The sequence below is a fragment of the Monodon monoceros genome, unplaced genomic scaffold (assembly GCF_005190385.1).
Source record: "Monodon monoceros isolate NGI ecotype Baffin Bay Population unplaced genomic scaffold, NGI_Narwhal_1 Super_Scaffold_18, whole genome shotgun sequence".
Lineage (NCBI taxonomy): Eukaryota > Metazoa > Chordata > Mammalia > Artiodactyla > Monodontidae > Monodon > Monodon monoceros.
In genome coordinates, this window is record NW_021703774.1 from 114,114,685 (window position 1) to 114,131,273 (window position 16,589).

The 16,589-nt window shown below is 36.7% G+C and overlaps 1 protein-coding gene across 1 annotated transcript in view; it reads left to right on the top strand.

Annotated features, from left to right (window-relative positions):
* PIGK (phosphatidylinositol glycan anchor biosynthesis class K) overlaps window positions 1-16,589 on the top strand; it is a 135,803-nt gene that overhangs the window by 56,530 nt on the left and 62,684 nt on the right. Inside the window, exon 9 of the mRNA XM_029229157.1 lies at window positions 3,956-4,128. Within this exon, the coding sequence (XP_029084990.1) occupies window positions 3,956-4,128 (173 nt within the window). The remainder of the gene's footprint in view (window positions 1-3,955; window positions 4,129-16,589) is intronic.

A 16,589-nucleotide genomic window follows, 5' to 3' on the forward strand; every position in this document is an offset into this window, starting at 1 on the left:
GCCATCATCCGTATCTCCCAGGCCATTGCTTAGAGGGGTAACCTCTCAAATTTAGAACAACTTTTTATTTCAGGTTAGGAGAAAATCTGACTGACCCTTGGCTTGAATGGGCAAGTGCAACAACACTTGCAAATGAATCCATTAACAGTGCCACCTAAGTGGAAGTAGTTTGTGCCCTGACAGGATTTGTCTTAGTCAGTGATGGTTATTCTTCCTTGGGCCTATGAATGCCTAGATGGCTGGTATATAACCAGGCAGTACCTATTAGATAATCTAACTGTGCCCCTAGCTGTTCTAGAAAGGACCTACCAGGAGGCATTCGTAATTCAGAATCGCTTCCTTTGGCAGGGTCAGTTTCCCTGATTAGGAGTAAATACAAATGAGAATATGATCAGAAGCCTCTTCTTAACTCTTGAAAGTATTGCAGAACCCACTGCTAAAGCATTAGCTGCCCAGAAAAGATCCTTAGACTCTGTGGCTAGAGTTGTTCTTGATTATAGAATAGTCCTTGATTATCTTTTAGCTGAACCAGGAGGTGTCTGTACTGTGGCCAGTGCCACCAACAGGATTGACATTTCAGTCACTGAGCAAACCACTTGGCTTAAAAGGGTGACTCCTTCAACTGGGTCTTTCTTTGATTGGTTTGGGTCTTGGGGACCTGACTCTGAAGTGCCTTCCAAGTACTGGGATTATCCTGCTTATAATAATCATAATAATCCCCCTGGCAGATCATATTCTCTCAAAAGCTTTCAATTCATGTGCGCAGCTGCTAACTGCCAGGCAAATGATCTCCTAAGACTGGAAGGTCAGAAATGAAATGAAGAGAATGACCAACTTAAAATTTATGAAAAATTTATGAACCTGGAACTATGATCTGTGGATGTTATGGGAATTAAGCAAAAAACGTTTTGGGCGCTCTCTATCCCCCATCCCCCTAGAGGCAATCTGCATGATAAAACCCGTGTCATTTCCTCCCCCTACACCCCCCAAAGGAAGCCTGGCCTAACAAAATCTTTTCTTTTGCTAATAGCTCCCCGACTTTCCTCCTATAAAACCTATTTTGTACAACTCCTCAGAGCACCCTTCTAGTTGCTAGATGGGATGCTGCCTGATTCATGAATTGGCCTGTTAAAGCCAATTAGATTTTCAAATTAAAAAAATAATAATCATATGGTACTGTACAAAAACAGACACATAGAACAATGGAACAGAATAGATAGCCTGGAAATAAAGGCATGCTTGCTTATATGGTCAGTTAATACACAACAAAGGAGGTAAGAATATAAAATAGGGGAAAACACTCTCATGCACCCCAGTGTTCATAGCAACATTATTAACAATAGCCAAGATAGGGAAGCAACCATAAGTCTCCATCAATAGATGAGTGTGTAAAGTTGTGCTATATATACAATGGAATATTACTCAGCCTTAGAAAAGAATGAAATTCTGCCATTTGCAGCAACATGGATGGACCTAGAGGGTATTATGCTCAGTGAAATAAGTCAGAGAAAGACAAATACTGTATGCTATCAACTATATGTGGAATATAAAGAAAAAACACAGAAGTAGACATACAGAGAACAAATAGATGGTTGTCAGAGGGGTGGGTGAGTGGGGACACGGGTGAAATAGATAAAGAGGATTAACAAGTACAAATTTCCAGTTAAAAGTAAATAAGTCATGGCAAAGTAATGTACAGCATAGGGAATATAGCCAATAATATTGTAATAACTTTGTATGGTGACAGATTGTAAGTAGACTTGTCATGGTGATCATTTTGTGATGTATAAAAAAATCATGGGCTTCCCTGGTGGCGCAGTGGTTGAGAGTCCGCTTGCCGATGCAGGGGACACAGATTGGTGCCCCGGTCCGGGAAGATCCCACATGCCGCGGAGCAGCTAGGCCCGTGAGCCGTGGCCGCTGAGCCTGCGCGTCCGGAGCCTGTGCTCCGCAACGGGAGAGGCCACAACAGTGAGACGCCCGCGTACGGCAAAAAAAAAAAAAAAATCAAATCACTATGTGGTACGTCTGAAACTAATATAATTGTTTCAATTATAATTCAATTTTTTTTAAAGTGGAAGTTTTTTGTTTTTGTTTTTAGCAGCAAAGAATATAATACTTATTTAGTGTTTGCCAAGCTCATTCAACTGCTTTTCTTTTCCTGTTTGCTTCAGCTAGTACCTAATAAAGCTGACCAAGTTGCTCATACAGGAATACCTTTGATATACCTCGAACTTTAATTTTATCTTGTTTATTTTATCTTTTATTTTGTTTATTCAGCCTTCTGTCTGTTTTGTCCATTTAACTTTCTTGATCTTCCCCCACCCTTTTTTCCTTCTTTGCTTCTTAATTTATATCCTGAACTCTTCTTTGTATTTCCTGTTATTGCTTTCCTGAACCTGGAAGGCAGTATGATGTTAGACCAATTAATCTCTTTGAGCCTTAGTTTGAAGGAGAGATAATAATTTTTGTATACCTCAAAGTTATTGGTAAGCTTAAATGGGAATATCTGCAAAGTGCTTAACACAGTGCTTGGAACACTGTTTCATATATAGTTGCTGTGCCCTTCCCCATCTCTACGGTCGTGTTGGTGATTATACCTACGCAGATAGTCTTGTCCCTACAAGTGGGCAAGTGCTGTGGGCTCTGGGTCCTTACTAGTGGGCCTGTAATGGTTTCCTTCATATATGCTGGGCTTCTGCCAGATTGAGTCCTTTGCCTTAACATGTCTCTGCAGCTGCTCCTTTATTAGGAATGTTATTTCCAATCTAATCTTCCTTTTCCTTCAGAAAATAGCTAAAGCCCCACTCCTTTTTTCTTATCCTCAAACACTAAGAAGTTTATCTTTTTCTGAATTAGAGCCTGTCCCTTTTTTTTCTACCTTGTTATGTTTATTCATCTCTGACTAGACTTAAAGCCTTGAGGAGAGGACCCAAGTCTCATCAATTTTTGTATCCCCTATGGAAGGTAACCATATGATGTGTGTATAATAGACACTTTTTATGCTTTGCTGAGTGAATGAACATGTGTCTGGGGTTAGCAGACACTTGGTCCTGTCCAAAACGTCCATACGACATTTGGCCCATGCCAAAAGGTCCTTGAAATTTGGTCTTGTCCAAATGTTCATGAGCATATTTGGTTCATGCCAAATGGTTTTGGACAGGACCAAATATCAAGGACCTTTTGGCATGGACCAAATGTCCTGCAAAGGTCCTTGGTAATGCACTGATATGGAATATCAGGAATAAGATTAACATAAAAAATATTGCGAGATCTGTGTAGTGGTGAAGTTGTAGTTTTCAGACTATTCTCTGGAGCACTATAGTGTATGAGGTGCTTTGGGTTTGTAATTTTTATCATGGATAAACTAAGAAAGTTACTTGATTTATAGAATGGTTTTTGTAGATTCACAGCAGGAGGATGAGGGGGATAGCTAGTGAACAGGCTACACTTAACTTCCTGCAATCCAGAGCAGCTCTCGTTTCATCTTTTTTTACATATTGAGCCTACTACGTAATATTTTATTTGAATTTAAAGTTTGAATGAAGGGTCATGATTACAAAATGTTTAGAAAATGCTCTGGTAGAGCATTCCACTGAGATGGATGTAGTTACAGAAAAAAAGCAATTCTCTTGTCATAGTGTTGCCTATGAGTTCTCATAAATAAGTGTTCAAAATAAACTTTGTAGCAAATGATTTAAAAAAGTGAATGTTTTTTCGTTGCCTTGCCAGCTTCCTGTTTTATTGATAACCTATTCTAATGTCTGTAAAGCTTCTTAAAGTGTCAAGCATTACGATAGCAATGAAACTTTAATCTTTAGAACCAGTAGTTTCTTTAGGTTGGGAGAGCTTTGAAAATATATTACAGTCTACTATATTGTATTAATGGATTTAATAAAAGTTGTATGAATATGTAAGCATGTGTATTTATTATTGTTGTACATATTTTTTTCAGTTTCAGGTATGCCCCAAAAGTCTATGTGTGTCTACTCCTGGACATCGCACTGATCTTTTTCAGAGGGATCCTAAAAATGTACTGATAACTGATTTCTTTGGAAGTGTACGGAAAGTGGAAATTACAACAGAGACTATTAGTTTGCAGCCAGATTCAGGAATCATGGAAAGCAGGTATTCATCTTAAATTTTTATTTGAATAGAGTATTCTAGTCTCATGATTTGTAAACTTTTATGTAACATTATATTAAGAGATGAAAATTAGTATTTATAAAGAAAATCACACATTTCTACCCATTCTTTACTTTATGTAGCCCCTATACTTTTCAGATTAATGGGCAGAAACTCTAAATATCAGTGGGAAGCTAAGATCTTGATTAGGGTTATGTTGTAGCTCCAAAATACGTTTGTAGAAGTATGAGTTCAGGCTTGGTTTAAAAAGGACTAAAACAGGGACTTCACTGGTGGCACAGTGGTTGAGAGTCCGCCTGCCAATGCAGGGGACACGGGTTCGTGCCCCGGTCTGGGAAGATCCCACATGCCGCGAAGTGGCTGGGCCTGTGAGCCATGGCCGCTGGCCCTGCGTGTCCGGAGCCTGTGCTTCGCAACGGGAGAGGCCACAACAGTGAGAGCCCTTGTACCGCAAAAAAAAAAAAAAAAAAAAAGGGACTAAAACTTACACAACAATAATTGACTGTCTCAGAGCCATACTTTTCTGTCAGTAGAGGTATATATGATGGTTCAGAAGACCTTCATGATGGGGCAGGTATGTGAATGTTTCAAACATTATTAATACTCTCTAACAATGTGTAGGTTGTCACCTATTGCAGTAGAAGGTGTTAAATGACGTGACACTGAATAGGGAAGTTGGCAGCTGGGCATTTAGAGTATAATAGGGCCCTAGGAATCTGGTAGATGCAAGGCAGATAAACATATAAAGGGGAAGTGAGTGTCAAAAGAATATAGGTGCCAAATGTATACTTCAAACTGTAACACAATGCTTGCATTTTCAGAATTTCTCTGGGCTCCAGCAATCTGATTAGTTCTCTGCCACGTGTTTTGGTTCATAGAGTCTGGGTGGTTTGTGAGCCTGGTTCAGTCCTATCTCTGGCTTTTGCCTAGTGTTGTATTCTATTAATCTTCAAAAGTTTATCTTTAGGATTTCTTTGGGGGCTCTTAGTTATTGATTAGGGAAGAGAATGAGAGAGAGAGGTATAAGCCAAGTACTCCCCTCTTGGGGAATGGACTGTGTGTGTGTGAGTAGTGAGTGTGCGCGTGCATGTGTGTGTGTGAGAGAGAGAGTGAGAGAGAGAGATTGCGAGAGACTGCTTGATTTGGGGTACGTGAATTTAGAAGTATTTATAATGTTCTGCTTGTTTTCTTTTCTGTAAACATTTTTAAAGGCACAATACTTCGTTGGGATTAAATAGTGTCTCAGTTAATAGCCACTTTCTTGAACTATATAGACGTATATTTTCCTAGCCATTAAACTTTGTTATTTGGGATTGTTTAATGCTGTCTATTGGAAACTCATACTCCAGGGAACTTTTCTGGATTGTCAAACGGCGGCATATAAAGTACTTTTAATTTTGAAAATTTAAAAGATTTATGATTGAGCTTGTGCATGTTTTAGAAATAAATTAAAAAACTAGCAGTAAATTATTCCTTATGAAGGTTTGAAATTGATATTATTATTATTTCCTATTATGCATATTCAAAGTGTTGGATTTTTTCTTTTTCAATTTCCTGCATCTGTTGGCTTAAAAAATATTTTCTTGAGACAGCAGGTGATACCCTCAACAATATCACTTTTATTTATTATTTAAAATTTCAAATTACTTTTGTAAAATAGCTAAACTATACCTTAATACTTAGCAGCTGAAATTGAGCTACTATATGTTTTTTTACCAAATTCATTTTGTAATTTCCCTTGAAGTTAAGCCTGTAAGATACAAGATATACCTTCTCTTAATCATCTGAATATTGCATTAATTTCCTTTAGAGATAAGGACTATCTTTATACTTCTTCTGTGTTATTTTCTGTTCTATCCACTTAACACAATATTAAATACATAATAATTGTACAATAAAAATGATTTCAGTGGAATTCTACTAAGTTTTATTTTATGTTCTGGAAAGATGAAATTTTTGTCTCATAAAGTATCTCCATGTATTAGTTCAAAAGCAAAAATTGTTGGTGCTGATAATTATCTTCATTTATCTATAATCAAGGAGAAAATTATATTAAGCATCAAAGCCAGATACTAGGCACTGTGTTTTGTTTTTGTTTTTTAAGTTATTTTATATTGGAGTATAGTTGATTAACAATGTTGTGTTAGTTTCAGGTGTACAGCAATGAGCAGACATTGTTGAATTAGAGCACCCTCTAGTGTTTATAAATAAATTTTATTTAGAACATTGCTTACAGACGGTTTCATAATTACTGATATTTGTTATCCAGTTAATTTAGGAAGATTAAGTTCCCAACATGTTCCAGGAATGGATGATAGAAATATTATCTCATTATATATAGGTGCTATTTATGTGCAAATATGAATGGCAATTGGATGTTTGTTTAGAGAAAAGTATTATATATTCTTGAGAGATCAGCTATCACAAAAAACTATTTTATTAAGGAAATTATGGGCTTGAATGTATATGTATTTTTTGAGATCTTAGGTTAAAAACATCAATACAGTTACTGTTATTAAAATTGGCGTTAAACTTTTAAGAATACTGCTTTCTACATATATTAAGAAAATAACAACTCATTTGTCCAGATTGTCCATATTTCATATTTTGTGTATTAAACTAAAGTCAGATATGATGGAGAGCATTAGTACATAAAATTGACTGAAGTAGCTGTATGAAATAATTGGTGTTTTGTATGTCTTCTGACATATACATGAGTAAGGTACAGTCATATAAATACTTATATTGAGTAAGGTCATATCCTTACAGTCATATCCTTAGTAACAACAGTTGTTTCAGCGTGTGTTTTACTTATTGTGTTTTTAATTTATTTACAAGAACAAATGAGGTAAAATAAGGACTGATTGCAATAAGCTTGGCTTATATAACTTAATTCTAAACAGCTTTATCTGAGTGTATATAGGTTGACTTTTGATAAATATGCAAACAGCCTGCCCTCAAAGAGTTGGACTTTCTGGAATATAGTAATAAGTCCATGTCAGCGTTACTCAGAGTACCAGAGTACCCTAACTATTGATATATAGGGAAAATAGCCTTTAGCTTGAGAATGTAAAAATACAGGCACCAAAATGTAGAAGTGTAAATTCTGTAGGCATTACCTAAGAAAAAAATGGAATCTGGGACAATATGAACTGTAAATGCTCAACATTTTTCTTGGTTGTTAGATGACATCTTACCTAGTCTGACTTTTGCTTTAGGCTCTAAATTGAGGCACTTGATTCTATCTATTTTTTTGTTGTAATTTTATTCTGTTATACTAGAATTTCTTTCTCTCTTTAGGCAGTCTTTAGCAACTGAAAATTTTGAATCTAGCAGGAAATTTGAGGATGGACTCTTTTCTTACAGATTTCTTATAGGTAGAGGGGTGAAAATGGGCTAACAAGGTCAGTCTGTATTTTGAACACCACAGTCGGACTCTTTCAGGAGCTCGGTAAGGAAGTCCCCACCTTATATAGGAGATCAAAGATCAGACAGTTGTTGTCACAGAGATTAGATTTTGAGCCTTTTCCATGTGCTTCATGCTTTATATAACATATTATCTAGGACGGTTGGATTGTAAATAGTAGACTCCAACATAAGCTAACATTATTTCCTTAAAGATATTTATATGTAGGTATTCTGTGTTTTATGGAACCCAAGGGCAGGCCTTAGTAAGGGACTGGAATCAGGAACCAGAAATCAGTCAGAAATGTGGGCAGTACTCCCTCTGTCTCCCTGTTCTAGTCTTTTCTTTCTCTGCTGCTCTGAATGTAGGGGATAGAACGTGTACACACTACTCTTATGGAAATTTATATCTGTTCTGGAGATTTATATCTGTTCTGTTCATGACAAAGCCCAGATACAGAATTAACTTGCTCATTCTCCATTTTAAGCTCCCCAGAGGGCTTCTTGATTAGCCCAGCTTGAGTACTGACCCAGCTGGGCAGTAGTGGGGTCATTTAACACAAAGTCATAGCTACTGGGGGGCCCATCCCATGTGGATAAGAGGAACCCTCCAAAAGGAAATTGGGAGCTATGCAGATACCCTCAAGGAAAAATTACATTAATCCCATTTAATTCACATAATTGCTTTATGAGGCAGGTGTAATTTTCCCATTAAATAGATGAGTAAAGTGAGGCTGAGAAAGGTTTAAGAAACCTGCCTAAAGTCCACATCTAACAAATGGTGAAATCAAGATATGAATCCAGGAATGCTTCCTACCTCTAAAATATATATATATTATTTTATTGTTTTATAATTTACGCTGAGTTGCTTTCTTTTAAAAGTATATAAAATATACATGATAGCACAATGAATTATCAGAAAGCAACTACTCAAATAACCATCAGAGAAAGAATTAGAACAATGTTGGTACCCTAGAAGGTTCCCCAACCCTTACACCCCTTCTCAATCTCTACCCTCTCACTCCCCCTCAAAGTTAACAGTGATGCTGTCTCTTATGGAGTTTACTTTCTTGCTCTTCATCTTAGTTACATCACCTAAACGTGTATCCCTAAACGTTATGTTTTGTTGCTCTTGCTAGTACTGTTTTTGGAATTCATTTACGTTGTTGTATGCGGCTGTGGTTCTTTTTTTTTTTTTTTTTTTTTTGAGTTTAGTAAAAGTTTTAGTATATAGTTCTGAGTTTGACAAATGCATACACTTGGATCATCACCATTGCTAATCCATCACTACAGAAATTTTCCTTATGCTCCCTTTTCTCCAATCTCTCCCTCATATCCCACTGATCTGTTTTCTGTCCCCACAATTTTGCGTTTTCCAGAATGTCATATAGATAGAATCATATATTCTGTACTCTTTTGAGTCTGGCTTCTTTTACTGCCATAAAGCATGTCAGATTTATATCTGTTGTCACATGTATCAGTAGTTGGTTCTCTTTTATTGCTGTATCTCACCAATTGGAGGACATTTGTTTTTGCCCCCTAGTTTTTGACAATTAAATAAAGCCACTATAAATGCATACAAATATAAGTTTTCATTTCACTTGAATAAATATAGCTAAGAGTAGTTTTGCTGCGTCATATGGAAGTGCATGTTTAACTTTATAAGAAACTTCCAAACTATTTGCTATAGTCACTGTACCATTTACATTTCCACAAATAGTTGTTCCACATCCTTAATTACACTTGGTATTGTCTTTTTAATTTTAGCTATTCTAATAGGCATGTAGTAATATCTCATTATGATTTTAATTTGCATACCCCTGATTGCTAAGGACATTGAACATCATTTCATGTACTTATTGGTTATTCACACATGTTTCATGAAGTGCCTATTCAAGTGTTTTGCTCATTTTTTAAAAATTGGGTTGTTTTCTTACTGAATTGTAAGATTTCTTTATATATTCTGGGTATAAGTCCTTTGTCAGATATATGTAATCCAAATATTTTTTCTTAGTCTTTGGCCTGCCTCCTATCATAGTCTTTTTATTTTTTTTTTACTATGTCATAATATTGACATTCAGTCCAGTAATCCTCCACTGTAACAGCTCCTTTACTTTGTAGTGAAAATTGATTTGTATATTTTTTGCCTGAGTCCTTGTGGGATTTTTTTTTTTTTATTCAAACAGAAAGTCACAAAAATTATAATATCCTCATCGGTTCACTCAATCCCATGTAATTAATTTTTTTTTTCATCTTGATCTTTTGTTAGCACTTTTATGAATTCATCACTTTTCCATTAGAGTTCTGAAAATGCTTATTCATTCAGTTCAGCAGTATAGTCAGTTACCAGAAACCTGTACTTGTCAGAGTCTTCTCCATGAATTCCTTGAAGATGAAACCCTTTTATAGGAACATTTTTGTGAAAGCATCAGAGTACACCAGGAACTGTCTGTAAATGACAAAACACTTAAAAATGACCACGGTTAAAGGTTTGATGAAAGTTCATAATAATGCAATTGACAAGGAAATTTAGTTATTTCTGAGATATACATTTTAAAGTAATAACTAGAATTATGACTTATAACATTACACCAGAAAATATAACATTTTTAGAAATTTCAAGTAATGTCTGAAACATTTATATTAACATATTTCCATATAAAAACCCAAAGAAAGTTTAGTATTAGTTGTTTTTTTTGTTTGTTTTTTGTTCTTTTATACTGCAGGTTCTTATTAGTCATCAGTTTTATACACATCAGTGTATACATGTCAATCCCAATCGCCCAATTCAGCACACCACCATCCCCACCCCACCGCGGTTTTCCCCCCTTGGTGTCCATACGTTTGTTCTCTACATCTGTGTCTCAACTTCTGCCCTGAAAACCAGTTCATCTGTACCATTTTTCTAGGTTCCACATACATGCGTTAATATACAATATTTGTTTTTCTCTTTCTGACTTACTTCACTCTGTATGACAGTCTCTAGATCCATCCACATCTCAACAAATGACTCAATTTCGTTCCCTTTTATGGCTGAGTAATATTTCATTGTGTATATATACCACAACTTCTTTATCCATTCGTCTGTCGATGGGCATTTAGGCTTTTTCCATGACCTGACTATTGTAAATAGTGCTGCAATGACATTGGGGTGCATGTGTCTTTTTGAATTATGGTTTTCTCTGGGTATATGCCCAGTAATGGGATTGCTGGATCATATGGTAATTCTATTTTTAGTTTTTTAAGAAAACTCCATACTGTTCCCCATAGTGGCTGTATCAATTTACATTCCCACCAACAGCGCAAGAGGGTTCCCTTTACTCCACACCCATGCCAGCATTTGTTGTTTGTAGATTTTCTGATAATGCCCATTCTAACTGGTGTGAGGTGATACCTCATTGTAGTTTTGATTTGCATTTCTCTAATAATTAGTGATGTTGAGCAGCTTTTCATGTGCTTCTTGGCCATCTGTATGTCTTCTTGGAGAAATGTCTACTTAGGTCTTATGCCCATTTTTGGATTGGGTTGTTTGTTTCTTTAATATTGAGCTGCATGAGCTGTTTATATATTTTGGAGATTAATCCTTTGTCCGTTGATTCATTTGTGAATATTTTCTCCCATTCTGAGTGTTGTCTTTTCGTATTCTTTATGGTTTCCTTTGCTGTGCAAAAGCTTTGAAGTTTTGTTAGGTCCCATTTGTCTATTTTTGTTTTTATTTCCATTACTCTAGGAAGTGGATCAAAAAAGATCTTGCTGTGATTTATGTCAAAGAGTGTTCTTCCTATGTTTTCCTCTAAGAGTTTTATAGTGTCTGGTCTTACATTTAGGTCTCAAATCCATTTGGAGTTTATTTTTGTTTATGGTGTTAGGGAGTGTTCTACCTTCATTCTTTTACATGTAGCTGTCCACTTTTCCCAGCACCACTTATTGAAGAGACTGTCTTTTCTCCATTTATATCTTTGCCTCCTTTGTCATAGATTAGTTGACCATAGGTGCATGGGTTTATCTCTGGGCTTTCTATCTTGTTCCATTGATATATGTTTCTGTTTTTGTGCCAGTGCCATATTGTCTTGATTACTGTAGCTTTGTAGTATAGTCTGAAATCAGGGAGTCTGATTCCTCCAGCTCTGTTTTTTTCCCTCAAGACTGCTTTGGCTATTCAGGGTCTTTTGTGTCTCCATACAAATTTTGAGATGATTTGTTCTAGTTCTGTAAAAAATGCCATTGGGAATTAGATAGGGATTGCTTTGAATCTGTAGATTGCTTTAGGTAGTATAGTCATTTTCACAATATTGATTCTTCCAATCCAAGAACATGGTATATCTCTCCATCTGTTGGTATCATCTTTAATTTCTTTCATCAGTGTCTTATAGTTTTCTTCATACAGGTCTTTTGCTTCCCTAGGTAGGTTTATTCCTAGGTATTTTATCCTTTTTGTTGCAATGGTAAAATGGGAGTGTTTCCATAATTTCTCTTTCAGATTTTTCATCATTAGTGTATAGGAATGCCAGAGATTTCTGTGCATTAATTTTATATCCTGCAACTTTACCAACTTCATTGATTAGCTCTAGTAATTTTCTGGTGGCATCTTTAGGATTCTCTATGTATAGTATCATGTCATCTGCAAACAGTGACAGTTTTACTTGTTCTTTTCCAATTTGTATTCCTTTTTTTTCTTTTTCTTTTCTGATTGCTGTGGCTAGGACTTCCAAAACTACGTTGAATAATAGTGGTGAGAGTGGACATCCTTGTCTCATTCCTGATCTGAGAGGAAATGCTTTCAGTTTTTCACCATTGAGAATGATGTTTGCTGTGGGTTTGTCATATATGGCCTTTATTATGTTGAGGTAGGTTCCCTTTATGCCCACTTTCTGGAGAGTTTTTATCATAAATGGGTGTTGAATTTTGTCAAAAGTTTTTTCTGCATCTATTGAGATGATCATATGGTTTTTATTCTTCAATTTGTTAATGTGGTGTATCACATTGATTGACTTGCGGATATTGAAGAATCCTTGCATCCCTGGCATAAATCCCTCTTGATCATGGTGTATGATCCTTTTAATGTGTTGTTGGATTCTGTTTGCTAGTATTTTGTTGAGGACTTTTGCATCTATATTCATCAGTGATATTGGTCTGTAATTTTCTTTTTTTTTAGTATCTTTGTCTGGTTTTGGTATCAGGGTGATGGTGGCCTCATAGAATGAGTTTGGGGGTGTTCCTTCCTCCGCAATTTTTGGAAGAGTTTGAGAAGGATGGGTGTTAGCTCTTCTCTAAATGTTTGATAGAATTCGCCTGTGAAGCCATCTGGTCCTGGGCTTTTGTTTGTGGGAAGATTTTTAATCACAGTCTCAATTTCAGTACTTGTGACTGGTCTGTTTATATTTTCTATTTCTTCCTGGTTCACTCTCGGGAGGTTGTACTTTTCTAAGAATTTGTCCATTTCTTCCAGGTTGTCCATTTTATTGGCATAGAGTTGCTTGTAGTAGTCTCTTAGCATGCTTTGTATTTCTGCGGTGTCTGTTGTAACTTCTCCTTTTTCATTTCTAATTTTATTGATTTGAGTCCTCTCCCTCTTTTTCTTGATGAGTCTGGCTAATGCTTTATCAATTTTGTTTATCTTCTCAAAGAACCAGCTTTTAGTTTTATTCTTTGCTATTGTTTTCTTTATTTCTATTTCATTTATTTCTGTTCTGATCTTTATGATTTCTTTCCTTCTGCTAACTTTGGGTTTTGTTTGTTCTTCTTTCTCTAGTTCCTTTAGGTGTAAGGTTAGATTGTTTTCTTGGGATTTTTCTTGTTTCTTGAGGTAGGCTTGTATACCTATAAACTTCCCTCTTAGAACTGCTTTTGCTGCATACCATAGGTTTTGGATCATCATGTTTTCATTGTCATTAGTCTCTAGGTATTTTTTGATTTTCCTCTTTGATTTCTTCAGTGATCTCTTGGTTATTTAGTAATGTATTGTTTAGCCTCCATGTGTTTGTGCTTTTTACATTTTTTTCCCTGTAATTCATTTCTAATCTCAGCGTTGTGGTCAGAAAAGATGCTTGATATGATTTCAATTTTCTTAAATTTACTGAAGCTTGATTTGTGACCCAAGATGTGATCTATCCTGGAGAATGTTCCGTGAGTACTTGAGAAGAAACTGTAATCTGCTGTTTTTGGGTGCAATGTCCTATAAATATCAATTAAATCTACGTGGTCTATTGTATCATTTAAAGCTTCTGTTTCCTTATTTATTTACATTTCATATGATCTGTCCATTGTTGTAAGTGAGGTGTTAAAGTCCCCCACTATTATTGTGTTAACTGTTGATTTCCTCTTTTATAGCTGTTAGCAGTTGCCTTATGTATTGAGGTGCTTCTATGTTGGGTGCATGTATATTTATAATTGTTATATCTTCTTCTTGGATTGATCCCTTGATCATTATGTAGTGTCCTTCCTTGTCTCTTGTAACATTCTTTATTTTAAAGTCTATTTTATCTGATATGAGTATAGCTTCTCCAGCTTTCTTTTGATTTCCCTTTGCATGGAATATCTTTTTCCATCCCCCCACTTTCAATCTGTATGTGTCCCTAGGTCTGAAGTGGGTCTCTTATAGACAGCATATATATGGGTCTTGTTTTTGTATCCATTCAGCAAGCCTGTGTCTTTTGGTTGGAGCATTTAATCCATTCACGTTTAAGGTAATTATCGATATGTACGTTCCATGACCATTTTCTTAATTGTTTTGGTTTGTTTTTGTAGCTTATTTTCTTCTCTTGTGTTTCCCACTTAGAGAAGTTCCTTTAGCATTTGTTGTAGAGCTGGTTTGGTAGTGCTGAATTCTCTTAGCCTTTGCTTGTCTGTAAAGCTTTTGATTTCTCCATCAAATCTGAATGAGATCCTTGCCGGGTAGAGTAATCTTGGTTATAGGTTCTTCCCTTTCCTTTCTTTAAGTATATCATGCCACTCCCTTCTGGCTTGTAGAGTTTCTGCTGAGAAATCAGCTATTAACCTTATGGGAGTTCGCTTGTATGTTATTTTTCGTTTTTCCCTTGCTGCTTTCAATAATTTTTCTTTGTCTTTAATTTTTGCCAATTTGATTACTATGTGTCTTGATGTGTTTCTCCTTGGGTTTATCGTGTATGGGACTCGCTGCGCTTCCTGGACTTGGGTGGCTATTTCCTTTCCTTTCCCATGTTAGGGAAGTTTTCAACTATAATCTCTTCAAATATTTTCTCGGGTCCTTTCTGTCTCTCTTCTTCTTCTGGGAATCCTATAATGCAAATGTTGTTGCATTTAATGTTGTCCCAGAGGTCTCTTAGACTGTTTTCATTTCTTTTCATTCTTTTTTCTTTATTCTGTTCCGTAGCAGTGAATTCCACCATTCTGTCTTCCAGGTCACTTATCCGTTCTTCTGCCTCATTTATTCTGCTATTGATTCTTCTAGTGTAGTTTTCATTTCAGTTATTGTATTGTTCATCTCTGTTTGTTTGTTCTTTAATTCTTCTAGGTCTTTGTTAAACATTTCTTGCATCTTCTCGATCTTTGCCTCCATTATTTTTCTGAGGTCCTGGATCATCTTCAGTATCATTATTCTGAATTCTTTTTCTGGAAGGTTGCCTATCTCCACTTCATTTAGTTGTTTTTCTGAGGTTTTATCTTGTTCCTTCATCTGGTACATAGCCCTCTGCCTTTTCATCTTGTCTCTCTTTCTGTGAATGTGGATTTTGTTCCACAGGCTGCAGGGTTGTAGTTCTTCTTGCTTCTGCTCTCTGCCCTCTGGTGGATGAGGCTAAGAGGCTTGATGGGAGGGACTGGTGGTGGGTAGAGCTGACTGTTTCTCTGGTGGGCAGAGCTCAGTAAAACTTTAATCCACTTGACTGTTGATGGGTGGGGCTGCGTTCCCTCCCTGTTGCTTGTTTGGCCTGAGGCAACCCAACACTGGAGCCTACCTGGGCTCCTTGGTGGGGCTAATGACAGACTCTGGGAGAGCTCACACCAAGGAGCACCTCCCAGAACTTCTGCTGCCAGTGTCCCCGTACCCAGGGTGAGCCACAGCCACCCCCCCCACCTCTGCAGGTTACCCTCCAACACCAGCAGGTAGGTCTGGTGGGGTCACTGCTCCTTCCCCTGGGTCCTGATGCACACACTACTTTGTGTGTGCCCTCCAAGAGTGGAGTCTCTGTTTCCCCCAGTCCTGTCGAAGTCCTGCAATCAATTCCCACTAGGCTTCAAAGTCTGATTCTTTAGGAATTCCTCCTCCCGTTGCTGGACCCCAGGTTGGGAAGTCTGACGTGGGGCTCAGAACCTTCACTCCAGTGGGTGGACTTCTGTGGTATAAGTGTTCTCCAGTCTGTGAGTCACCCACCCAGCAGTTATGGGATTTGATTTTACTGTGATTGTGCCCCTCCTACCATCTCATTGTGGCTTCTCCTTTGTCTTTGGATGTGGGGTATCTTTTTTGGTGAGCTCCAGTGTCTTCCTGTCGATGAATGTCCAGCAGCTAGTTGTGATTCTGGTGCTCTCGCAAGAGGGAGTGAGAGCACATCCTTCTACTCCGCCATCTTGGTTCCTCTCCCTTGCCTGTCATGTTCTTAATGTCTTTTTTTGACGAGTAGGAGATTTAATATTGATGAAGTTCATTTATCACTTTTTCTTTATGCTTAATGCCTTTTGTACAAGGATTTTTAGGCTAAATCAAGGTCATAAAGACTTTCCTTTATTTTCTTCTAGAAGTTTTATACTTTTACCTTTTAAATTTAGGCCTATGATTTATTTTGAATTAATTTTTGAGTATAGTGTTAGGTAGGGGTTGAGGTTCATTTTTTTTCCGTATGGATATCTAGTTATTGCAGCACCATATATTGAAAAGATTGAATTTCTTATTGCATTATGTTGGTGCCTTTGTCAAAAATCACATGACCATGTGTATATGTGTGGGTTTGTTTCTGGATTGTACTCTGTTGCATTGAACTGTGTCTCATTTATACCAGTATTGCACTGTCTTGATTATTTTAGAATTATAATAAGCCTTGAAAATAAGATTGTATAAG